At 51.6% G+C, this 25,106-nt stretch overlaps 1 protein-coding gene across 6 annotated transcripts; it reads left to right on the plus strand.

Moving 5' to 3' along the window:
- The first annotated feature begins 207 nt into the window (after window positions 1-207).
- Window positions 208-24,486, plus strand: LOC148639937 (uncharacterized). Of its 6 annotated transcripts, none has more exons than XM_088620799.1 (17): window positions 208-696; window positions 5,644-5,774; window positions 6,513-6,601; window positions 6,944-7,008; window positions 7,458-7,515; window positions 8,659-8,729; window positions 11,042-11,148; window positions 12,327-12,505; window positions 12,844-12,884; window positions 13,343-13,717; window positions 14,940-15,122; window positions 15,769-15,942; window positions 17,135-17,797; window positions 19,672-20,379; window positions 21,326-21,415; window positions 23,494-23,583; window positions 24,093-24,486. In XM_088620799.1, the coding sequence occupies exons 1-17, from the start codon at window positions 658-660 to the stop codon at window positions 24,162-24,164; spliced, it is 3,135 nt and encodes a 1,044-aa protein (XP_088476925.1). In that variant the 5' UTR covers window positions 208-657; the 3' UTR covers window positions 24,165-24,486. The 6 variants fall into 6 exon arrangements, with proteins under 6 accessions (XP_088476925.1, XP_088476926.1, XP_088476921.1 ...); XM_088620800.1 differs by having other exon boundaries at window positions 210-696; window positions 5,648-5,774; window positions 15,769-16,032; XM_088620795.1 differs by having other exon boundaries at window positions 211-696; window positions 15,769-16,032.
- The last annotated feature ends 620 nt before the right edge of the window (window positions 24,487-25,106 follow it).

The following is a 25,106-nucleotide window of genomic DNA, read 5'->3' on the forward strand; positions in this document are numbered from 1 at the left end:
AAAGGCGATTTTTCTTCTTTTCCCGTCTTTTTGTTTTTCTTCACTGTCGTCTCCCACTGCCAAGCATCCGGGACGTGTCAGGACCTGCAGTGTGAGGCAGATCCAGGTGTGTGTGTGTGTGAGTGAGTGGTATGTGTTTTCGGAAAGGGGAAGAGAGAGAGAGGGGCAGCAGAGTTAGGCCACAAAAAAGAGCCCTGAGGGAGACGGAGCACAGCTTCTACCATCTCTCCACCTCCAACCCTCCCCCAGCAGAAAAAGAAAGGAGAATCACGCCCATATTTTCTACTACAGACACAAAACTCCTGCAGGCAGGCTCCTGAGGAGCAGTGCCTGTGAGAGGGAGAGAAAGAGGCAGGCAGGAGGAGAGGGCGAGGGACAGGGGGACACAAGGCTTCCCAGACCCACCATTCCTCTCGCTTTTCCTCCCAAAAGGATGAGCCCGATCCCCTGTCCCGCTTCCCAGGCTCAATCCCAAAGCGGAGGCGGAGAAGGGCCGGTCCAGGAGGTGTGTCTTTGTCGCCGTCATCACCGTCGCCTGGGTCTCTGCCTCCCAGCCATGCGGGGCAGCCGAAGCGTGAGCTAAACCTTGTCGGACCCTGTTCCCGGGCCGGTCGGATCCTCGCTGGCGGAGACAGGGAAAACCACGCACGGGCTCTCATGAAGAGGCTGTTCTCGTGCTCGGCGGCGCCTTCGGCTGTGAGTATGGTCCTCATCTCCCCCCCTCCCCCCCCCCTCCGGTTCCGATCCGTTTCTCATGATGAGTGGTGTGCTGGTGTGACTGAGGCCTGGGCGGCGCTGTCGCCAGGTTCTGTCGGGTCGGTATCGGTGGAGACGAGAGGCACGAGCTGTCCTCTGCCTCTCCGGCCGTGCATCCCGGTTCAGACTCAGCGGAAGCAATTGTTCCCGGCTTGCTGCCTATGTATCCATGCATCCAGAGCGGTCAAGTCTGTCTCCCGGCACCCAGCGGTCGGGGAGTCTGTAGCTCTTAGCTAGCCTGGCCAGGCGCTCTCGCTGTGCAGGTGCAGGTTTCAGGGAAATGGCAAGTCTGAAACACGCCCAGGGCTTTTCCATGGTGACATTAATTGTGTCCCTGGAATGGCAGTATCTGACAAGACTGGTTCCTCCTGAAGACAAGTCATCCACGCATTCTTTTGCCAAGTTGGTACTTGCACGTTGGATGTTTTGATTCCTGCGTACCTGGCCTGGGAAACACACCAGACCACTCACAACCACTGGGAAGCCTCCAGCTTTAACATCCTTCATGTCCTTTTCCGGGAAACGTCTGTAGCAATGGAGTGGATGGCCTTTAAGGCCGATTTGGCTGCTGCTTGCAGTGGCGTTGGTGTACCAGTAGGAGGCACTCTTTCCTCCAGCCCAAATTCGAAAACAATGCTACACTATGGTGATTGAGGAAGATTTGCTGTAGGAGGTGTGCTCTCATGATTGTTCATCACCACGTTATATATTATGATTATTCAGTCATTAAGGTACCAATTAAATTAGTGTGCTGGTTAAATTCCAAATGAAATTCTTAACAATCCTCGTCTTCCTGCTCTGGTTGAGTTGGCTAAGTGATTCCACTCTTCCCCAGTGTGTCTGCTCAGTTCAGATTGGCCTCCTGAGCCACCACCACCAGGGGGAGCTCCACACATTCGGGGGACGTTGTGAACCCTACTTACCTGTGAAGTACTTTACGAACTGTTAGAAATTTACAAACCGTTCTAGATCTCCTGGGATCTCCCATAAAGGCATTCAATGATCTAGATGTCCCGGGTTCGAGTCATGGAACTAGAGCACTGTTACTATGGTTCCCCAAGCACTCCAGGGGATGGGGGATGGGGGAGAAGGGGGTTAGTCGGCCAGGGCTCTCTTGGTGACACAGCGCCACCCTGTGACCTTCGGGGTGCTTGCAGTCCAGCAGTACTGTCGAGGTCGGACGCTCCTCTCCAGCAGATATTGGACACAGAGTATCCTGTGACGTGTTTAAAGACAAGAGGCTCAAGATGTCCTTTGGGTTACTGGGAGTTGTGAGGGCATAAGGCAGTGGATTCCTGAGGAGCCCCCAATCCAGTTATTCTTAAGGGTCGCCCCCAATCACCTCTTATTTACAGATCAGAAACCCTTGTGTAAGCAGCTGATCAATTATGCAAGTAATGCTTCAATGAAGGGAACACTGGTGGCAGAGAGCTGAAGGTGTTGACTGGTGTTCCCAGTGGTCTCTGCATCCTTGCCTTGCGCCCATTGCTTGCTGGGATAGGCTGCTGCTCCCCCACGACCCTGAATAAGAAGCAGCAGCTTGAAAATGGATAAGATAAGATAAGATCACTTTATTGGCCATATACAATTTCTTGCATTAGGAATTTGTCTTTTCGCATACCCCAGCTTGCTCTCCATGAGACACACAGACAGGGAGAGAAGCTTGGGGTCAGAGCGCAGGGTCAGCCATTTATACAGCACCCCTGGAGCAGTTGGGGTTAAGGGCCTTGCTCAGGGGCCCCAACAGAGTAGGATTCCTCTGCCGGCTGCGGGATTTGAGTCTGGATTTGAGTCTGGAGCAACCTTCCAGCCCCAGGCGCAGATCCTGAGCCACAGTGCCTCCACTCTGCCCCGTCTGATATCTAAATGACTTAATTGAACACATCACCTCATTAATTGGAGACAGCTAAATTGATCTAGGGCCCTGAGAAATCAATGGTTTAAAGGCTACCTACGGGTTGAGGTCCAGTATCAGGGTTAAAGGCTCCTGGTACTCTGAGTAATGGGGTGCCTCTACTGTGTGAGGTGTCGTAGTCTGTGAGGGACTGTGTGTGTGAATACTCAGACTGGTGTATAGTTTAATGTAGATGTCTGGAGTGATCTATGTTTCTTTGTGAGTCTTCCTGGACTCCCCTGCCTCCCTTGCCTAATGGGTCAGCAGTAATCTGCTCAGAGGGCACATGGACTGGGGGTGGGAGTCAACTACTGTGAGAAGGTTCTACTGTCAAAGCCACATGCTGCAGGGATTTAGATTAGTTGGGTTTTTATGGTGAAGTACACACGTAGTTTCTTCAGGATAAAATAACTTATTCATATTGTTTCTGCATTCATCTCAGTTTTACACTCCTGAGCCTCCCCCTCCACTCCGGTTTCTAATGCTGCTGTTGTCTGCTTACACCTGTGAGGCCACGGGCTAAGCTCAGAAGAGTCATAGGCACACAGAAAACTGGCTCGGTGTCTGTGTGTGTTTTATTAGCTGTGGGTTCGGGTGTGTGGGAGAGAGAGACAGTGAGTAAAGTGTTTTCGTAAGATTCCCTGGAACGGCTGCTGTGGCACATGTTGTCCGTGTCTGCGAGGCAGGTATTTCCAACTCTGTGGTATTCACCGAGAGCAGATCAGACGCTGGGTGTTCTGCGAAGCCAATGACGACTGAGTAACCAGCAACAATGAGGGTTTATTTTCGCCAGATGTTGTCAGGATCCCAAACTTAGCTTCAGATAGACAGTCCAGCCCGGAAGAGAGGGAGCCCGCGGTTCTCTGACGATAGCTCTCTGCCAGTCAGATTTAAGGATGCTCACTTGCTTTCTCTAGGCAGTGCCATACTCACTACAACTGTGGTCAAGCATTCAGCGTCATCCAAGTGCTGTTAGCATCGAGGAAGGGTTACAAATCAGGATTGAAGCTCATCACACTAATCAGGTTGCTAATAGCTTATTGAAGGATCCAGAGAATCTGCTTCAATCCAAGGTACAGAGAGCTTGTTACAAGCTTCCCCCACTCTTGGTGCAAAGACGTTTTGTCAGGCCTCAGTCCTCAACATTTGTGCTCTTGATTTCCCAGCTCTACAGTGCCTTACAGACAGTGCTTGGGTCTTCGTCCAGGCAGTGGTGGTGAGTGGTGTGTTGTGTAGGATGTAACAGAAAGGCAGTTTGCTTGAGTACCGTAGCAATCCCAATGAAAATTTAACTGCAGTTTTGACTCCATTAGTTTTGGTTAAGTCTTGTACTTTAACAGTTTATTCCCAAACTATTCTGTTCTTCTTATGGATGACTAATGACTGACTAAAGGCAAAGTGCATTTAGAACTGAGAACAAGATGCACTTCTTTACACAAAGAGGAGTGGGTGTCCAGAACAAGCTGTCCACCCATTACTGAAGAAGGTTCCCTTGAATCTTTCAAGAACTGACAGATGAGATCCAGCAATGGGACATCCTTGAGTGTGTGGTTTGTGCTGGGCTCAGATGACCCAACCTTTCTCCCTTCTGCGCATGACAGCTCAACAAAATCTAAGAATACTGCTGCAAATTATAGTCAAATTGTACCTCGACTCCGGTCATTATTATATTTAATTGCTGTAAAGGCCTTTACTGTAATAGCTAATCCATTTTAGAACTTAACCTCCTTGTTAAGAATCCATAGAAATACATAGTATTCCACTGGCTAGATGAATTACAATCTAATAGCCTTAAAATGTTAATAAATACAGGAACAATTCTAATATTTTTTTTTCAGGGAAATTAGAATCCAAAGAATCAAGGAGGCTGCTGGTCTTGGATTCTCCATGAAATCCGCCGGACGTAAACACCAGCCCACACAGACACCCGGGGTCGTTAAAAGACTAGATAAATTGCTTCTAATTGGCCGGAGGCGTGAGCACTTCGGCGAGTAATTACAGAGCAGCAGGGCGTCATGGCTGGAGTCAGATAGCAGCCTGTTGAGCACAATCCCCTCCGGTAATCCCTGGTCCCACAGTTCACTGCTTCATTGCTCAGGAATGACCCTGCCTGTTTGTCCGATCTTAATGCTGGAGCAATCTAAAAGCGCAAAGCCAGCCCTGCCTCGAACTGTGACTCCAAACGCTTCTCCTAACCCCAGGCCTGACCACTGCTTTAATCCTGCCAATCTCCCTCATGGCCCAGCATGCATCTGAGGAATGCAAGAGCTGTGCTGTATCGAATGTCACTGAATCAGCCCACCCCAGCGCTCCAGTTCAGCTCAGATTATTGTCATGGGTACGAGTGCAATGAAATGCTTATTTGCATGTGTGCTCCAATACAAAGACATTAAGGAAACACCCCCAAAACAGCAGCAGCAACAACACGTTAAATAACATACATGCAAGTAAATAACAACAAACATCACTGTGAGCCAGTGGTGGGGGTTGGGCTCAGTAATCTGACAGCTTGTGGGAAGAAACTGGCTCTGAGTCTGGACGTTCGTACTTATATGCTGATGTAACGCTTACCAGAGGGATGGGGGGAGAAAAATGAGAAACCAGGGTGACTGGTGTCCTTAGCGATACTTCCAGCCTTCCTGAGACAGTGAGTTGTGAAAATGTCCACAACAGAGGGGAGCTGTACCCCAGTGATGGACTGGGCTGACCTGATCACCCCCTGTTACGCCTTCCGGTCAGATGAGCTACTGCCAAACCACACTGTGATCCCACACGCGAGCACACCCTCAACAGCGCACCTGGAAAATGTGTCTGCAGCAGAGGGGAGCACAGGCGGCCACAGGGGGGCGCCAGACCTGACTGTGCCCTGGCCACCTCAAACTCTCCCAGAAAACCGGGGCAGGAGGAGGCTGGGACTGGGGCCCGGTCAGAGAGCCCGCCCCCCGAGACGGCCCGGTCACCTGTTGATTTGTGTTTTTTTGGGGGTTCCCCAGACAGAGCGGTGGGGCAAGGATGACCAGAAGCTTCTCAAGGCCGTGGACCAGGGGGATGTGGGGAAGATCTCGGCCGTCCTGTCCCGCCGGTCCGTACGCCCCACCAAGCTGGACGAGCAGGGCCGATCCTCGTGAGTCTGTTTCGGGGGCTCGATGTGAAAAGGAAGAGGGGTTATCTGAAGGACGTCCAGAGATATGCATCTAGCCTGATCCCTGAGTCTGGAGCACCAGGAAATAAGGCCCTCATTGCTTTTCTTTTCTTAATGGTTTTCCAAGAAATTGTTTTGGTAGGGCATTCATTTATAATAATAATAATTGCTTACACTTATATAGCGCTTTTCTGGACACTCCACTCAGTTTAGCTACCAACCTGCAGCTGGTAAAAACCCAAAATGGATCCAACCGCTGTGCAATGGGGGTCTGAGCTGTTTCCTTGACAGCAGGAGCATGGAGTGTGTTTACATGAGGAGATGTGTGTGTGGAAGCAGATCTGCTTGTCTGTGCAGCCTTTATTAAGCTGTTGTTTCCATGCTGTTATAGGGTATACCCAATCTATCTTCGCCAATACGGAGAAATCTCCCTTGTTTGTATTCTGCCTCCTACTCGAGGAGGATGTTAAAATTCCATGTCAAGTGTTTATTTTGTAAGTAAGCGAATTAATACAGTAACTCATTGGTTCATAATTGCATTAGTCAGTAATTGCACTGCTCACTTCATTTACCTCTCGATCAACCTCTTGCTCTTCCAATCTCTCTCTCTCTCTCCCTCTCTCATTCCCTCTCCCTCCTTTATTCGTTCAAACCTGCTTTCCCTCTGACTTACTCATCCTCTCCCCCTGCGTCCCACTCTCTCTCCCCCGTCTCTCTCAGGTTCCACCTGGCAGCATCCCGGGGGATTGTGGAGTGTCTGGACCTGATGCTGGGACAAGGAGTGGACACCCAGGCCAGAGACACAGAGGGTAAAAGCTTTGTGTTTTTTATATTCTTAGTGCATTGCTATCCAATATGACATGGGCTCTGCAACACCATCCTGAACTGCCCAGGCAAAGTGGGGGACTGGTAGACAGTCACCCCTGACACGCCCCCTCTCCGAGCTGTTCATCTTGTGATTGGCTGGGAGCTCCACAGAGCCTTACAGGTGAGTTAGCTCTGATAGGAAGAGCATGCCTTGCTGATGTCACTGCACCTGGCCAATCACAGGAGTGTTGCCTGTGCCAGCTCTCATTCAGTTTGCCACTGGACAGAGACAGCTGTGTGTGGCTTTGTCCATCAGGTTGCTGTGTTGCTCTCTCTCTTCCCAGGATGCAGTGCTCTACACTTGGCAGCGAGGTACGGCCAGCCTGAAAGCGTGAAAACTCTGCTACAGGTGAGCACTGCTCTGGTTTACAGAATGAGCAGCATAGATCAGTCCTGTGAGGAGATAATCATTACTGAGGCCCTGGAGCTCACGGGTTAGAAACAGGAAAATGAGGTTTATTTGTCCCATGGAGTAATACCATTATTTCAAATCAGAAACTGCACTAATGTAGCTGGAAAACCAGACCCCTGTACCACAGCGGGACTCCTGTATTTTTACCAGAGACCCTGGGACCTCTGTACTCCTAATAGAGTCTCTGGGTGTCTTGTTCTATGATTTAAGACTCCATATACTATTTTAAAAGCTAGGTCTCTATTCCATTAATACAATTGTGCGGTCCCTGTACTATTTATACAGACTCTGGAACACCTGATGTGTTAGAGTGAGTTCTTAATGAATGGCAATTGAGGAACTGAAGGATACTGCGGGTGTGTGAGGTGTATCTCTGTGTCTTTCAGCACAATGTGCCTGTGGACCTCACTGACAACAGGGGGCGCACTGCCCTGCACCATGCTGGTGAGCTCCTCTTCTTCTGTCATCTCTCCTTTTCCTTCTTCTTTTGCTTTTGCTAAAAGGGAAGGAAAGACATTTAGAATCATCAATATTACTCGCTTTCTGTTCCTAAAGAGAACCAGCTGATCCTAAAGCTACTGGCTTTGGACTTTAGGATCAGCTGGTCTGGAGTCTCAGTTCACACACTCTCATGTCTCCCTGTGTTCAGTGTGTGTCTGTGCTCGTGTCTCTGTGTGTTCAGTGTGTGTCTGCGCTCGTGTCTCCGTGCGTTCAGTGTGTCTGTGCTCGTGTCTCTGTGTGTTCAGTGTGTGTCTGCGCTCGTGTCTCCGTGCGTTCAGTGTGTGTCTGTGCTCGTGTCTCTGTGTGTTCAGTGTGTGTCTGCGCTCGTGTCTCCGTGCGTTCAGTGTGTGTCTGTGCTCGTGTCTCTGTGTGTTCAGTGTATGTCTGCGCTCGTGTCTCCGTGTGTTCAGTGTGTATCTGTGCTCATGTCTCTGTGTGTTCGGTTTGTGTCTGCGCTCGTGTCTCCGTGTGTTCAGTGTGTATCTGTGCTCGTGTCTCTGTGTGTTCGGTTTGTGTCTGCGCTCGTGTCTCTGTGTGTTCAGTGTGTGTCTGTGCTCGTGTCTCTGTGTGTTCAGTGTGTGTCTGTGCTCGTGTCTCTGTGTTCAGTGTGCATTCTGTGCACATGTGTGTGTGTCTGTGCGTTTGGTGTATGTCTTGCTTGTGTCTCTGTGTGGTCAGTGTGTTCCTATGTTGTTTCTTATACAGTCAATACAGCTATAATGTGTTTTCACAGTGTGATTTGGAATGTGAAGAATTTATTACTACCAATGTCTTTTACAGTGTGTCTATTACAGGCAGTCATAAATTCTTAGCATTTATTATGCGATTGAGTGTACAGACACAAGTCTCACATGAGCAGGAATAAACACTCATGTAGGTCAACGATATCACCCATCACTGACTACTCCCAGGTTTTAGGAGCCTGAAACGTAAAACACATATTGGAAAATGTAAAACCCCAAAAGAGGAAATAGGCAGGTTCATGCAGGAGCAGCTGGTAACTGCGTTGCAATTGTGTATGTGTGTGTGTGTGTGTGCAGGCTTGTCACAGTTTCTCTGCTCTGACTGGCGTGTTGTTTTTCCCAGCAATTTCGGGGTGTGTCTCCTCGGTCAGTCTGCTTTGTGAACATGGAGTCCCCCTTGAGGCCAGCGACCAGGTGAGGGTGACCTCATCTCCTCACAGCCTGCAGGCATGGAGCAGGAGGCTGCTGAGAGACAATGATGCCTTACAGATCAGATGTCAGAGCTCTATACCCGTTACCCTATATGGAGGTGTAGGGGGATATTGTAGTCTCTTGATGTCTGATGGGACTTTGGAGTTTAATGGAAATAAAGCCCCAAAAGTCGAGCCACGTCTTGGGGTGGGTGTAAAGGGGGTGGGACAAAATTAACATGCTAGTTACTATGGGAAGAGAGAATCCCCCTGATTACTATTCTTTCACCCTTCTCCCCAGCCTGTGAAAGCACACTCCTAGTGAAGGCAAAAGACAACCAAGAGAAATTAGATCAGCAGACATATTTTCCCATCAGTCCTCTTTAGCGTGTAGTTTTTCCTGGTGGGCACACAAATTGTTGCCGTGCTGTTTCAACAAACATCAGAATATTGCACTCAACGCCGAGATCCTGAACGCACATAAAGAATGACCCTGAACAAGCTCTTTTAAGAGGGACCTGTGTTGTCCCCAAAAGGTCCCGCAATCTCCGAATGACTCTGCAATTCAATGTGTGTCCACCAAGCTCCAGCGGTCGGCATTCTTGAGCCTCACTTAGAATTCGTTCAAATTCCTCAGTTAAAGAAGAGCACAGAAAATCAAGCTGTAATGTTACACAGGAGACAGAACAGGGCAGAAATGGCAGACGTCCCAGGCATGAATTGTGGGACACAAAGGTACACTCTTGACAGGCGGTGACAGATTCCAGATTTGTGCGCTAGTTCCCTTGTCTTGTAAAACTGGGAGACGCTCTGAATCTTCTCACACCAGATAGACACAGCGGGGGCGAAGAGGAACTTTCCTGTTAATGTTTCTGTTCTGAAATATAAAAATTAAAGAATTCGGGGCATGAAACTTGGGGAGTTGTGGGAACAGCTGTGCGTGCTGCAAGCCCAAACCTGTCAGGTCTTATCGCCGTATCGGCTTTCTTTATAATGGAGGATATTTCTGGACATTGCCTTCTCTCTCTGCGTTATAGGTAGTGGCTGATCCCTCCTCTGCTCTGTCAGTGCACCCAGGCTCCTGGGACTGTTATTGCATTAGGGATTTGTTAAGCCTGACCTCATACCGTATGTGTCTGCAGGTGCTATAAGCAGGAGCTGTCAGGCTCCAGCAAAACAGGGGTGTGTTTGCAGAAATCGGTGTTATTTCCACCATGTTGCCGCTTGATTATAGGACAATAAATCTTTTAGATTGAGGACGACGGGCAGTGGGTGAAATAAAATGGAACAGTCTGAAAAATCTGGAACAAGGCCATCCAGGATTAAAAGCTGCAGTCATCTCATCTCGCGCGTGGGCCGACCCTGATTGTGAACGTGGGATTTAGTATTCTCTAATGCTGCACGTGCTCACTGGCGCTTTGGTCCAAAAAGTTCTCGGTGTTGCGCAAGAGGACGTTCTCCCGAAGCCGTCGGAGAGTACGATGGGGTCCGAAACGCTGTCTTCCTGTCAGAAGGTCACACATGAAGGTCGCCTTCCTATGACCTGATGATGTACCCCGAAAAGGATTACGGCTGCACCCCTTTTCAGCCTCTGTCAGTTTGATGGTGTGAGTGTCTTTTTTAAAACTTAGGGGTACTAGCAGTGGAAATGAGGTCACCGCTCAACCCACCGGGGCTGGGGGGGTTTCTATCCCAGGGGGGCCTGGAGGTACAGTCCCACACCTGTGGATCTGGGGGAGCCAGGAGAGGAGGCTCGGGCACCTGGCATAAGGAAAGCCCCTCCCTGGAGGCTTCTGCTGGAGCCCCACCGGGCCATCCCAGGATGCACCAGCAGGACGCGAGCTCCCGGCTGCCCTGGGAAAGCTTGGGAATGCCACGGGCGGACCTGGAATCTGTTGCGGATGTCTGGTCCTCATGGTCCAGACGTCCTGGCCAAATTTCCCGTTGGCCATTACCAATCATGGCCTCCTAATAATCCCCCTCTATGAATTGGCATCATTACTGTGCTCTCCTCCCCACTGAGAGCTGGTGTGTGGGGAGCGTTCTGGCGCACTATGGCTGCCGTTGCATCATTCAGGTGGGGCTGCACACTGGTGGTGCTGGAGGGGATCCCCATTACCTGTAAAGTGCTTTGAGTGGAGTGTCCAGAAAAGCGCTATATTAGTGTAAGCAATTATTATTATTATTATTATTATTATTTTGGCACACTGGAAAACCCTGAATGAGCTCAGGTGCCAACGCAGGCTGCCACTGGGCCTTGCCTTGCTGGTGAGATGAGGGGTGGCGTTAATTACTCCCTCTCTGTGTCTGTTGCAGGAGGGGAGCACCGCGCTGATGCTGGCGGCCGCGCACAGGCGGCGGGCAGTGTGCGAGGAGCTGGCACGCAGAGGGGCGCGCTTGAATGCTGCCGACTGGCGGGGCAGGTAGGGCCACACCTGTGGGGAAGCAGTGACTCCTGCTGGCCAGAAATGCCACCCTGGATGGCACATCCCTCCACCCATTTTCTAACCCCTTTATCTAAATCTGGGCGGGGGTGGGTGGGGGAAGGGCTGGAGACTATCAGGGCAAGCAACGGGCTCAAGGCAGGGTACACCCTGGACAGGACGCTAGTCCATCACAGGGCACACAGACACACACTCACACCAGGGCCATTTTTCCCAGAAGCCAATTAACCTACCAGCTTGTCATTGGACCGTGCAATTAGATCAATCCTGGCAATCTTGATAATCTTCTTCCTATTGAGAGTCATAGGGGAGTTGGAGTTGGCAGGCATTGGGTGCAATGCAGGGTACACCCTGGACAGGGTGCCAGGCCATCACAGGGCACACACAGCCCAGACACAAACAAAGACACACCAGGACCAGTTTTCCCAGAAGCCAATTAATCCATCAGCATGTCTTTGGACTCTGGGAGGAAACCGGAGCACCTGGAGGAAAAGGTCCCCAACCTCAGCTGCTCTTTTGGATGTGCATCTAGAGTAAGCTTGTGCACTTGAGTCGAGAACATGCAAGCTCCACACAGACAGGCGTTCCCAGGCCAGAATCAAACCCAGGACCCTGGAGCTGCGAGGCAGCAGTGCATCAGTTTGTCATTAGTAGTAGTGAAGCAGACGTCTGTCCAGTGGAACCCACACTTTAAGGAATATTCCCGCCTTCTCAATGTACAGATTGTGTGTTTAGGATGTACAGCAAATATCTTAGCGTTGTAAGGCTTAAATCTGCAAAATAAGTATAGAAGCAGACAAAAAAGTTGCCTATGTCTCTTTTAAGGTCTTGTTAGATCTTAGATGTTGGATCTTTAGATCTTGTCGGGAAGATAGTAATGAGAACTGACCTCAAAGACGATAGTTGTGGGTGAGTGTGTCACGCAAGTTTCAGCGAGCGCTTGTCTGATGTCTAGCTGTGGGTGTGTGTCAATGTCAGAGTGCGTGTCTGATGCAGATTGCCATGGTAGAAATGCTATGGAGGGCAGTGAGGCACATGTACCACCAAACCCTACTGTGTCAGTCTTGTGTAGGGTTGTGTCTACGCAGGAGCTGTCCAAGGGGGGGTGTACGTGGGCACGCTTGTGTGTCCCAGTCACACAATGGTCCTCTTTACAGGACCCCACTGATGCTGGCCGCAGGCGCAGGGTGTTTGAACACAGTGGCCGGGCTGCTGAAGTTGGGTGCCGACCCCACACCCCTAGACCAGCTGGGTAGAGATGCTGTCCACTATGCCAGGGAGGCTGAGAAGCACGAAATCTCTGGTCTGCTGAGTGCTCCGCACCAGGTGCCTGCAGGTAACAAATTACTGAGCGCTGCTTATCAGTTCCTATTGATCCACTGGTCTCTACTGGAACGAACTCAGTTGATCTTTTTATATTAAATGGCACCAAAAAATGAAAGGTATTGACACATATTGTACCGCAGCCCTGAGGATGACTTCAGGGCCAACAGGGAAACAGTGGGTTTAAACCTGGAAACAGGAGGTGTGTCTTTACACAAAGGGTGGTGGGGGTCTGGAGCAAACTGGCCAGTCCTGCCAAATGAGCTAGATGTACCAAATGTTTGTATTTGTACCCTTTTCCTGTTCGCTATTGTGTTGTCTGCTCCAATACGCTGTCCTTTGTCCTTCCAGGACCAGAAGAGGTGACAGCAAACAATGCAGAGAACACAAAGGTAAGGCAGTGATGATGAAGAGGTGACTCCTTGAGCAATGTCATAGAGCAATTCATCATCTTCAGCATAATAGGAATAAACAAGTGCACACAGGACTCCCTGATACTCTTCTGACTGATCTGGCCTTTCTTGTCCAATTGGCTTCTGCAGACTCAGTGATGTTCTCTTGCCTTCCTTTAGAATGTCTTCATTTTAATTGGTCTTGCTCCCTTGATTCAGTATGTTATTTCCTTGGTTTAACAAACTTTCTTTTCTGTGTGTCCAGTCCATTTCCATTTTAGTGTCTTGACTCTTGATAATCATGGTGCATATTCTTAAACTTGTATAAATCACACTATACAAAGTGCTGCACAACAACATGTCAGTGTTTGAATAGTATAGGAAAGGGTGATGCAAATGAAATGAAATGTCAAATGATTATGTTAAGAATAGATATTCATTCTCGGGCCTCTTCAAAGGGAATCCCCAGTGTCGCAGTTGAGCCGATGCCTGGGGAGGTCGCAGAGGAGGAGGCCACAGACCGGCACTTGAGGCCCAGGCAGGAGGAGAGCAGGGAGGCCGCCCAGATGAGACGGGAGCTGAGTCTGAGAGGGAGGCGGTGCGAGACCCTGGCCAGGGAGGTCGACGCCCTGCGAGGCAGGCTGAGGCAGCAGGCCAGGGCTCTGCAGGCCGTGCTGGAGCAGGAGGGGGAGGGAGGTGGAGAGGGAGAGGCGGAGGAGCTCCTGGAAAGGCTGGCCGCACTCCTGCGGGAGAGGAGAGGGAGCAAGGGGAGTCCGAGGAGGCCAGAGGACGTGAGGAGGGAAGTGGAAGTGAAGAGGAGGAAGAAAAGAGAGGTACTTCCTTTGGGAGAGAGACTGAACTGTCTCACTATTCACGGTCTTGCTGTGAATGGCTCCGTCAAAGGGGGGGGGCACCCCTTTTCCTGGAGAACCGGTGCCCAGCAGGATTTAGAGGGATCTAGGATGGAAATTGACACCAAAGCTAACATTGCCTATTAGCTCACTGATTGGCAACAGCTTAGATCAGACAAAACTCCAGAGCACAGTAGAAGAGCTGCCCCACTCTGCCAAACAACTGATTCAGAGACGGGGTTTCTAGGCGTTTTGCACCATTTTTAGCCTGCTGTTTCAATGTATCCAAGATGTGTTTAGGTTTTTTGACCTGCCAGGGCCTGGGACACATAGCGACAGAATTCCGGTTCCAGAATCCCTGAGCTTCACTCAGGCCCTGGCTTGTTTCCAGGTGTACAAGTACGAACTTCAATGAGGGTATTGAATCATGTGTTTTGGGAATCACAAGTATTTACAGGCTCAGCAAACTCAGATGTTTACTGTCTTAGGAAACCTAGATTTTATAGTCTTAGGAAACCCAGTTTTATACAGGCCTAGGAAACCCAGATATTTTCTTTTGGCAACCCTGACCACATTACACAACATTACATTACACAACATTTCTTGGCTTAGCCCTCCTCAGACACAGTGAGCATTGCCCAATCCAACAGTGTGATTGTGCTCTTGGCCTGGGGGAGCTGACTGAGCCCCTGTGTGATTGTGCTCTTGGCCTGGGGGAGCTGACTGAGCCCCTGTGTGATTGTGCTCTTGGCCTGGAGGAGCTGACTGAGGACTGAGCCCCTGTGTGCTTGTGCTCTTGGCCTGGGGGAGCTGACTGAGCCCCTGTGTGATTGTGCTCTTGGCCTGGAGGAGCTGACTGAGGACTGAGCCCCTGTGTGCTTGTGCTCTTGGCCTGGGGGAGCTGACTGAGCCCCTGTGTGATTGTGCTCTTGGCCTGGAGGAGCTGACTGAGGACTGAGCCCCTGTGTGCTTGTGCTCTTGGCCTGGGGGAGCTGACTGAGCCCCTGTGTGCTTCTGCTCTTGGCCTGGGGGAGCTGACTGAGCCCCTGTGTGATTGTGCTCTTGGCCTGGAGGAGCTGACTGAGGACTGAGCCCCTGTGTGCTTGTGCTCTTGGCCTGGGGGAGCTGACTGAGCCCCTGTGTGATTGTGCTCTTGGCCTGGGGGAGCTGACTGAGCCCCTGTGTGCTTGTGCTCCTGGAGCAGAGCGTGGAGGAGGAGCGCCTGGAGGCGGCGCAGAGGCTGGAGGAGGCCCTGGAGGGCAAGAGTAGCGCGGAGAGGAGGCTGGCCGAGATCGAGGGCCACCTGGAGAACATGCGGGCCGTGCTGGGGCAGTACGAGACGCGCAAGAGGATGCAGAGCACCGTCATCGCTGACCTGGAGGGGCAGGTCCGGGTCTGCGGGGGCGGAGGGGTGGGGTGGTGTCAGTGTGCTTTGTTTTAGGAAATAGCTGTACTGATCTGCTAAAATTCCTACCGTTCCTTATTAGATTATATAGACAGCTGAGAGTCCAGCAGTATGCTGGCATGCTGGCACTAAGTCTTAAAGGCTCGCTGTTTGTCTTCATCCATGAGAATGCATGCAGTTAGATCAATCCTGGCAATCTTGGTAATCTTCTTCCTTTTTAGAACCGTAGAGGAGCTGGAGGCTGACGTGGCGAGCAATGGGCGCAATGCAGGGTACACCCTGGACAGGGCGCCAGGCCATCACAGGGCACACACAGACCAGACTCACACACAGACATACTCACACCAGGGCCAGTTTTCCCAGAAGCCAGTTAACCCACCAGCATGTCTTTGGACTGTGGGAGGAAACTGGAGCACCTGGGGGAAGGGGTCCCCAACCTCAGCTCCTCTTTTGGATGTGCATCTAGAAAAAGTCAAGAACATGCAAACTCCACACAGACAGGCACTCCTGTCTATGGCTCGACTGGTAGTCTCTATAAGAGCACCAATCCACTCTGATTCAGATGAAAAGTTCCCGGTCTATATATACGTACAGCGGTGGCCCTAAAGCTCTGTGTCTTGTACTGTAGATCTCAGAGTCGGCGGTGGAGAAGGAGGCGCTGGAGTCGAGGCTGCAGGAGCTGGAGCGGACCCTGCAGGAAGAGAGGCAGCGGGCTCAGGGCAGCGTGCCCGGGGGGCAGCTGGAGAGAGGCAGGCAGGTGCTGGGGGGCACCATCGCGGAGCTGAGGGCGCTGCTGAGGGAGGTGAGGCAGAGCTACCGCGAGGCCATCAGCGAGCACGTGTCGAGGCGGAGGCTCAGCGAGGCACTGCAGGGGGAGCTGGACAGGCTCAAGGTGAGCAGGGGGCACCCAGGGTCCGTGAAAAATCGAGAACGCCTTAAAGGGGAACCGCAGTTCCCATTCCTCAGACGGGTTATTAAATCTCGTTGACATAATTCATTATGGGTGGAGAGGTGGCTCTGTGGTTCAGGATCTGCGTCTGTGGCTGGAAGGTTGCCGGTTCAAATCCCGCAGCCGGCAGAGGAATCCTACTCTGTTGGGCCCCTGAGCAAGGCCCTTCACCCCAGCTGCTCCAGGGGTCCTGTATAACAGCTGACCCTGCGCCCTGACCCCAAGCTTCTCTCCCTGTCTGTGTGTCTCATGGAGAGCAAGCTGGGGTCTGAGAAAAGATGAATTCTTAATGCAAGAAATTGTATACGGCCAATAAAGTGATGTTATGTTATGTTAATCGACAGTATAGATGAATTTGACAAATTTCGAATTGAGCACAAAATTGCGAACTTTGTGAAAGAGCTGTAAGTCTCCATGTTGTCGCAAACATGCATTTGAGTTCCCATGAACGCTGCCCTTCCTGCTCACTAGTCACTGTACTGACTGATGCACTGTGATGTACGAGTGAATGAGTGCAGGCGGTGCAGCAGACTCTTCACCGCAGAAATGTTCCACCGTGACCTGCAGGCAGAGTTAACAAGTTAAACTGTGGTGAAATCTTAGGAAAGCTGGCTGGTGTAAGGAATCCAAGTGTGGAAGTAGGAGGATCCTCTGCAGATGAGAGAGAGAGAATAGAGGCAGCAAGAACACAGGTGTCCAATCCAAATCGTCAGACGTGTCCGTGGTCAAGAGCAAGACTAAGTCCAAAAAGCCGAAAGGGTTTTTTCAAAAGGGCGAGGTAGGACAGTACCGAGCAGAGAGTAGAGAGTTGAGGGTGTAAATAGAGCTGAGTGCAGGACGGTACAGCGGGTGGTGATGGTTTAACACGCGCAGGGGCGCTTGTTCTGATCAGTCTGCTGCTGGAACTGGTTTGTGGGTAGATCTCTGATGACTGGCGGTCGTGACAGTTGGGAGCTAAATGTGACTGGAAAGGTGGTGCACTAAGTGACCCTGGGGCCAAAGATTTTAGCTGATTTTAGTCTCCCCTGTTTCTCCGCCCTGCAAGGGAAAACTGGGGTCCGACTACGTCTCACTGGAGGACCACCAGCGGTGCAAGGCATCGTGGGAGACCACCGTGCAGGAGCTGGAGCGGCTGACGCTGAAGCTCACGGCGCAGAACCAGCGCCTGCGCGGCGAGCTGGGGCGCCGGAGCCCCAAAACCGCCGAGCCAGAGCCGGCCCACCCCCGGCGCCGGCAGGACCGATCCTCGCGCCCCGTCTCCGTGGGCGACTTCGGCAACGCCCAGGCTGTCCCGGGCCAGATGCGGCCCTGGAAGTCGGAGAAGGGGCTGTGGGAGGGGCCGAACGGAACGGGGCCGGGGAACGGGGAGAAATTCATTCTGCACGGCCTGGCGGTGTACCCCCAGTTCTCCCCCCGAGCCAGTGACCTCAGAGCCAGTCTGGGACCCCCGACTGGAGCTCCCTTCCCCGCCCCCGGAGGAGAATCCGGGCTCTGGCGGAAGCGGATGGGCCGGATTTTCCAGCCCCTCTCTCCGGAAGGCCTGGGGGGCGCCCCCGAGTCCACGCCGGCCCCTGCAGGCAGCCAGGACTACTGCCGGGACGAGGGCCAGCGCCGGTCCCCCACCGGCGGCGCCGAGGGAGAGCTCGCGGAGGAGCAGCGGAGACGAGCGGTGTCGCAGCTGGAGGAGGACCTGGCCGGAGAGAAGGAGGTAAGTATATCGAACCCGGGTCCAGCACACAGGGACTACTCCTCCAAAGGAGTAAATCTTTAGTCTATGGGCCTCTTCTCAGTAGATCACTCCTACACTACAATTCACTCCTACATTACATTAGGGCCAGCGCTTACAGTATGTTTATAGACAGGGATCTTTTCATCTGAATCAGAGAGGATTGATGTATTATGTTCTTATGGAGATTACTAGTCGAGCCATAGGCAGACCTGGAGTGCTGTCTGTGTGGAGTTTGCGTGTAATGGGGATCCTCTCCACCACCACCAGTGTGCAGCCCCACCCGGATGATGCGCCAGTCCGCTCCCCACACACCAGCTCTCGGCTCTCAGGGTGGAGCCAGTTCAGAGAAGGGGATTATTAGGAGGCCATGATTGGTAAAGGCCAGGGAGGAAATTTGGCTGGACACTGTGGTAACACCCCTTCTATTTTTGAGAAACACCCTGGGGTTTTTAATGCCCACAGAGAGTCAGGACCTCGGTTTTATGTCTCATCCGAAGGACAGCGCCTTTTTACAGTACAGTGTCCCCGTCACTATACTGGGGCATTAGGACCCACACTGCAGGGTGAGCGCCCCCTACTGGCCCCACTAACACCTCTTCCAGCAGCAGCCTGCTTTTCCCAGGAGGTCTCCCATCCAGGTACTGACCAGGCTCACACCTGCTGAGCTCCAGTGGCCTGCAGGCTGTGAGTTGCAGGCTGATACTGTTACTGACTTTTAAGGCTTTAAAAGATCTGTCTCCTTCATACCTCTCTGAACTCCTCCATGTATACACTCCCTCCTGTAGGCTCCGCTCAGTTGAGGCTGATCCCTTGTTCACTGTACTAGGGACTAAATCTCAGACTCTGAGAGCCTTCTGCCTTTCCTCTTGCTGCTCCATTGTTATGGAATGCCCTTACCTCAGACTCTATAGGAAACATATTCCTCGACTCTCTTCAAATCCAAACTCAAAACCCGCCTTTCCACCAGGGCCTACGTCTGATTGCCCTGAATTCGATCCTTATGAACCCGTTCTCATCTTTTTTCTTTCTTGTGCTTTTCATTGTGCTTCTTTTGTCTTTTTCTTTATCGTCACGTACAGCGTCCTAGAGCTTGGAAAGGCGCTTTAAAAATAACAGTTACAGCCCGCGAGAGCGCGCAGTCTAGACTCCACCAGTAACTCATTCCTGGAAAGCTGATCCAATATTTCCAATAAGTCCTAGGAAATACAGTGATCTCTGCTATTACGCGAGTTTCCAAAACACGAGTTGGCTCCTTACGCGATTGGTAAATAGGGAAAAGATGTCTGTATAACAAGAAACTCACATGGGTTCATCCCCGACATGTTTACGTTTCGCATCACGGAGTGACACAACTGAAGGCGGGGGTCCACGAAGGAATACACATGATGCTCACGTGCTTTGTTTTGGAAGCGCTAATTGGGAGGCGCTCCTCAATGTTCCTGCTATTTTCACAGAATCTTCCTGCATTGCCGTAAATATGAGCGGACAAGGTGGCAGGAATGTTGTCTAAGACGCGTGCTGGCGATACAATTTCAGGGGGTGAACTTGATGTGTATTTAAACTGCGCTAACGTTCGCATTCGGATCTTTATTAAATTTGGCAGAGCTTTGGTTAGGCATTTGGTTAGGTTCTGAGTGGTCTGGCCCAGCCCTGTTTTTCCCATAAGCCCTGTTATTTTTATTGGGCGATTTTGCACAACGCGAGGTTTAACAGTTACTCATCTGTTGCGTGATGGCAGAGATGCCTGCACTGGAGCCTGGGACCTGTGACCTGAGCCGGGGGCCTTCGGCAGCATGTGCCCCCTGTGCTAGCACGTGCCCTCCGGTGTAGCGAGGCTTGCCCTGTGTCCGCAGGTCTCCGGGAAGCTGCGGGCCAGGCTGGAGCGGCAGGACGCCGAGATCCGAGCCCTGGGGGACTGCTTCCCCCCCGACCCCCAGGAGGCGCAGGAGGAAGGGGGGGGGGACGGCTCGGGGACGGGGTTCCAGTCGCGGGCGGTGGAGGCGCTGTTCGTCAAGGTCCGCGGCCTGGTTCAGAGGCACCAGGAGGCCCAGGCGGTGCTGCGGGCCCAGGCGGCCCAGCTGGCGGAGCTGGCCGAGGCCCGGCGCCGGCCCCCCGCCCCGGAGCAGGCCGGCGGGGGGGAGACGGTCAGCAGGGCGGAGCACCAGCGGGCCGTGGCCGGCCTGGAGAGGGAGCTGGGCGGCCTGCGCGCCGAGGTGGAGGGCTTGACGGGGGACCTGGGCCGGAGGAAGGCCGAGGTGGGCCGCCTGCAGGCCGAGGTGCGCGGCCTGGAGGCGCGGGGGCGGAGCCAGCTGGCGGAGGCCGAGGGGCAGGCGGCCGCCCGGCAGGGGGAGCTGCGGCGCCTGTCCGCCCAGGGCGAGGCCGCGCGGCGGGAGGCGGCCGAGGAGAGGCGGCGGGGCGCGGAGCTGGGCGGCCGCGTGGCGGCCCTGGAGGCGCGGCTGGGGGAGAGGGAGCGGGAGGCGCGCGGGCTGATGGAGAACGTGCTGCTGCTCCGCTCCAGGGAAGAGAAGCTCAGCAGGGCCTGCCAGGACAAGACCCACACGGTAGGCTCGGCCGATCAGCCATCGCCCGTCTCTCAGATCACCCATCGCTGGGTAGGACAGGCAGTAACAATGAACCTCATTCTGCAGCTTTAATCCCTGAGGATCCCAGACACCCAGGGATCTCAGATCCCTGAGGATCCCAGACACCAGGGATCTCAGATCCCTGAGGATCCCAGACACCCAGCTTTAAGTATAAGGAACTAGTAGTAGGTTAATTCCATGCTGAAAAGAGAAGAGATAAAACACAACATTTCGGCTGTGAATAAACCTATTACTTGTTCCTTTGCCATGCCGACGCAGCTGCCCACCTGAACTGGTTTAAATATAAGGGCCCATTTCATTCCCCACTGAAGTGCTGCTCCTCTTGGGGGGCCCAGCAGCCCTGCTGCCCAGCAGATCAGGGGGAGGGGTGAGAAACTGCAGCGCCAATTGAATCAAGGGGGGGGACAAAGCGTGCAAGCGCCACCTACTGGTCCACCAGCACCACTTCCCGTAATAATTGAGCTTTCCTCAGTAGTTTCTCATCCCAGGTCAGGCTCACGTTTTCCTTAGCTCCTGATCAGACTGCAAGCTAGGAGCACTGGACTTCACAGGTATGAGAACGTAAGACAGGCTACAAAGCGGCTTAGTCTGAGTGCTGTCATCATGCAGCCTTTCTCGAGATCTAGGAAATTATTTGGGCAAATTAGAGAAAAAAGTGCAGGAAAATGAGCCCCAGACCTGTGAAGTCTCGGCAGGGGAATATGTGCTCGTGATCTGTGTTGTCCAGATGGTGGTGAGTAACATCCTAGTATAGACAAGCACCTCAATCCCTGACACCCCAGCAGCTCCTCCCCACCTCCCCAGACAAGAAGAGGAAATCGGCTCACGGGTTTTCAAAAGTCGCCCGGTTCACACCACTGTTCGGCCAGCCTGAAACCCAGACATCTCCCTTTCCTGCTCCCAGATCAGTGTGCTGCAGTCAGAGCTGGAGACCCTGTCGACCCAGACAGCCTCCCTCAGAGAAGAGACGCGCTTGCTGAGGGAGCAGATCCAGGTGAGGTCAGATGGGGGGGGGGCATGTGCGTGTGTGGAGGGGCGTGAAACCAGACAGATAATAGGGATGGAGAGAGGTGGTGGTGGAGGAATAGACATGAGTGTGTTTGTGCCTCCTCTCTTTTGTGCTTGGCATTGTGTTGTTGTTGCATTATCTCTAAGTCAAGTTCACATTGCCACTTTCAGAAGCACATTGAATGGATACATTCTGAAACAGAATCTATGGAGATGGAGCACAGTTGGTGCTGGTGAAGTTTAAAGGAGAACTGCAATGTTATTTTTATGGTTCGGGGGTTAGAAGGAATCAGCATTGATGAGTGCATTACAAACCACAATGAAAGTAAATGTACACAGCATCATGTAAAACTTCCAATTTACATCACAAAATAGACAAAATTTTCAGGGATGCACAGCATCATGTTCTGCGAGTCAGAATGAGGCAACAAAACTTCCAGTGATGTGAAGCAGCCATATTACACTGTAAACAAGCAGGTTTGTGAATACATCTCCTTTAATCCAATAGAAATATTGCCCTCGACTTCCTCGACCATCCACCCATTTTCTGACCACTTCATCCAATTTAGGGTTGTGGGGAGCTGGAGGCTATCTCAGCAAGCAATGGCCACACGAGAGCTGCATCCTGTCAATCCATTAATTACTGAACTGAGCCTTAATTGCCTAATTACCCCAGATGGTAAAGACCACTACATTATTTAAAGATTTGAGACTAAGGCTTGCAATAGAATTGAATAAAGCAAGAGTTGTCTTTAGAATAATACACCCCTGTAAAGTTTTATTAAGGAAAGACACACCACCTGTGCCAGTTCTGTCTGCTGTCTGTTGTGGGTGGGGAGGTCTTTATGACCAGGATCTGCCTCTGTACCCTGTATCAATGTTCAGGGGAGGGGAGAAGGGGGAGTCTATGGACAGGGGTTTCTCCTGTAAAACAATACAGCTCCCTTGCAGAGACCAGACCCTTTGGGTTTCAAGTGGCTGAGGAGCAGTCTGAAACTGGCGCATGTGAGAGAGATCAGCACTGCAGCTCGGCTGCTGTGTTCCTCACCGCTGTTTGTGGGCTGAGCTGGGCTGAGCTGCAGCAAGTCTTGGCAGTGTGAAGGAGATGCCCTGGCACTGCACAACGGAGATAATAAAGATAACGAAGGGGAAAAGGGCATCCTGCCCGTGAGACTCGCTCTTAATCCTGGTTACTGATTGATCCCAGGAGCTCATCACAGTATTCCTTAGAAAATCCCAGATGAGTCCAGTTTAGCGTTCACTGTGCTGGGAATTCGCTGGTAGCCCACACCCACCCACGCACTCTCTCTTCTTCTTTTCCTCTTCCTCCCTCTCCCTCTCCCTCTCCTTCTCTCTTCCTTTCCCTCCCCTCTCCCTCCCTTGCCTTCTCTCTTTCACCACTCCTCTTTGGGAATTAGAGCCTGCCATTTTGGCTGCACAGTGGTACAGTCGCACAGTGCGTTGCTGTCTTGTGGCAATGGGGCCCCGGGTTCAATTCCGGACCTGGGATGGTGCTGTCTGTATGGAGTTTGCATGTTCTCACCGTGTTTGCATGGGTTTCCTTTGAGTGTTCCAGTTTCCTACTGTAGTCCATGGTGGTAGGTTAATTGGCTTCTGGGGAAATTGGCCCTGGTGTGAGTGTGTGCCTGCCTGTGTCTGTTCTGCAGTAGACTGACATCCTGCCCAGGGTGTATCCTGCCTTGCACTTGCTGCTTGCTGGGTTAGGCTCTGGCTCAGGCTCCTGCCCTGTACTGGGTAAAGCGTTTAGAAATGGATGCATATTTTGGCTCTCCGGATATCTCTCTGTGCTTTTTTGAGATTGGGGTTACATTGCAAGAATAAGCTGTTTGGGGAGCCTGCATATTTACCTTTAAGCAGCTTATTTATTGATGAACTCCTGGGAGATTGCTTCAGCAATACGTTGGGTGATTTGTCGCAGACATCCAAACCTCCTGGCGTAAAGATGTGCCTCCTGTGTTTAGTACCAATAGCAAGCGTCCTTTAAGCGGTAACTGGGAAAGCCTCAGAATGGCAAAATGCTTTTTTTTCTTCACTTAATCCCAGCTGGAATTTCCCTCTCTTTGCAAGGACGTCAGGAAACAACATCGGGACATAGTTTCAGTGTACAGGACTCACCTGCTGAGCGCAGCACAGGTAATGTCCATAAAGATACATGTTCTCTCACAGGCAGACACACAAATGCATTTAGTGACTAAGCCTGCTGTAGACGTAATGCATTGGTCACCCCCAGTTTCTGGTCACAAAATAATAACCCAAACCTGGACAATCGTTGATTCCCCAGGACAATTCCTGGTTCTGCAGAGCCACACTCCAGAGCATTTTAATTGGCCACCTTACAAAGACCTGGAGATCATGTAATTGTTTTATCTATATATAGCAAATAATCCATGCGATGAGTCAGTAATTTGTTATGGGCAAGCTGGAAACCTTCGGGTAAGGAAAAAACGTTTTTTTTCCAAATCATCCCTCAATTAAGCATCTTAATTTTACAGATTCAAACTATTTGTTCCACGTTTAGAACGTTTCAACATTTCAGTGCGTGATCTGTGAATCCTGCTGCCACTCTGGCACTTAACGGAACAGACAGGTCCCACAGCGCCACCCGGTGGTGGGCAACAGTAATAGCCGTTCTTCTTCTGCAGGGAATGATGGACGAGGAGGTCTACTCCATGCTTCTGTGCATCCATGGCATGCAGAGAGAGGCTGTGTGCTGAGAGACTGACACCATCCCCACTCCAACAATGCACTCCTCCAAGTCAGAGCCCACACTTCCCCTTGACCAATAAGGACTGTGGAAGACAGCAGATGTGCATGGAGAGGGTACTGTGATTGATGGACACTGTGGTCTAAGACAGCAGCATATGAAGGCACCCAGATCCCTGTATATGAAGCAGTCCTGACTGATCACTGTTACCATGTTTTTCTCCATATCAAACTGAAGCCTGTTCACTGTTGTCTCTGGTTTCTCCTTTCACTGTGACATAACCACAAAAAGTGCTGAAATGTTTGTTCTTCAGATTAAATGTCTCACTCTGATTGGGGGTGATTGCACTTTGTTTTTCACATAATCTAACACTGCTCCAAACTTTTACGTTTTTTGCACGTTTATCCCTTTCCATAAAATAATTTAAAATTGCTTTGGATCAAGTGCATTCTCATATGTTGGCTTCAGGCGTGTTACCCCAGCATCGTGACCAAATTCCCCCCCTGGCCCTTACCAATCACAGCCTCCTAATAACCCCCCTCTCTGAACTGGCTTCATCACTCTGCTCTCCTCCCTGAGAGCCGAGAGCTGGTGTGTGGGGAGCGGACTGGCACATCATCCAGGTGGGGCTCTACACTGGTGCTGGTGGAGGGGATCCCCATTACATGCAAACTCCACACAGACAGCACTCCAGGTCTGCCTATGGCTTGACTGGTAATCTCTATAAGAACATAATACATCAATCCTCTCTGATTCAGATGAAAAGATGCCTGTCTATATACATACTGTAAGCGCTGGCCCTAAAGTAAAGTAAAGTGCTTTGAGTGGAGTGTCCAGAAAAGAGCTGTTTGAGTAAAGCACTACATTACTACTGATGTCTGCCGTTGTGCTCTGCTGCCACCTGCTTGCTTGTCTTGTAAAACACACCCAACTGGTTGTTTGATGGAGACAT

The sequence above is a fragment of the Lepisosteus platostomus genome, chromosome 26 (genome assembly GCF_059453375.1).
Source record: "Lepisosteus platostomus isolate fLepPlt1 chromosome 26, fLepPlt1.hap1, whole genome shotgun sequence".
Classification (NCBI taxonomy): Eukaryota; Metazoa; Chordata; class Actinopteri; order Semionotiformes; family Lepisosteidae; genus Lepisosteus; species Lepisosteus platostomus.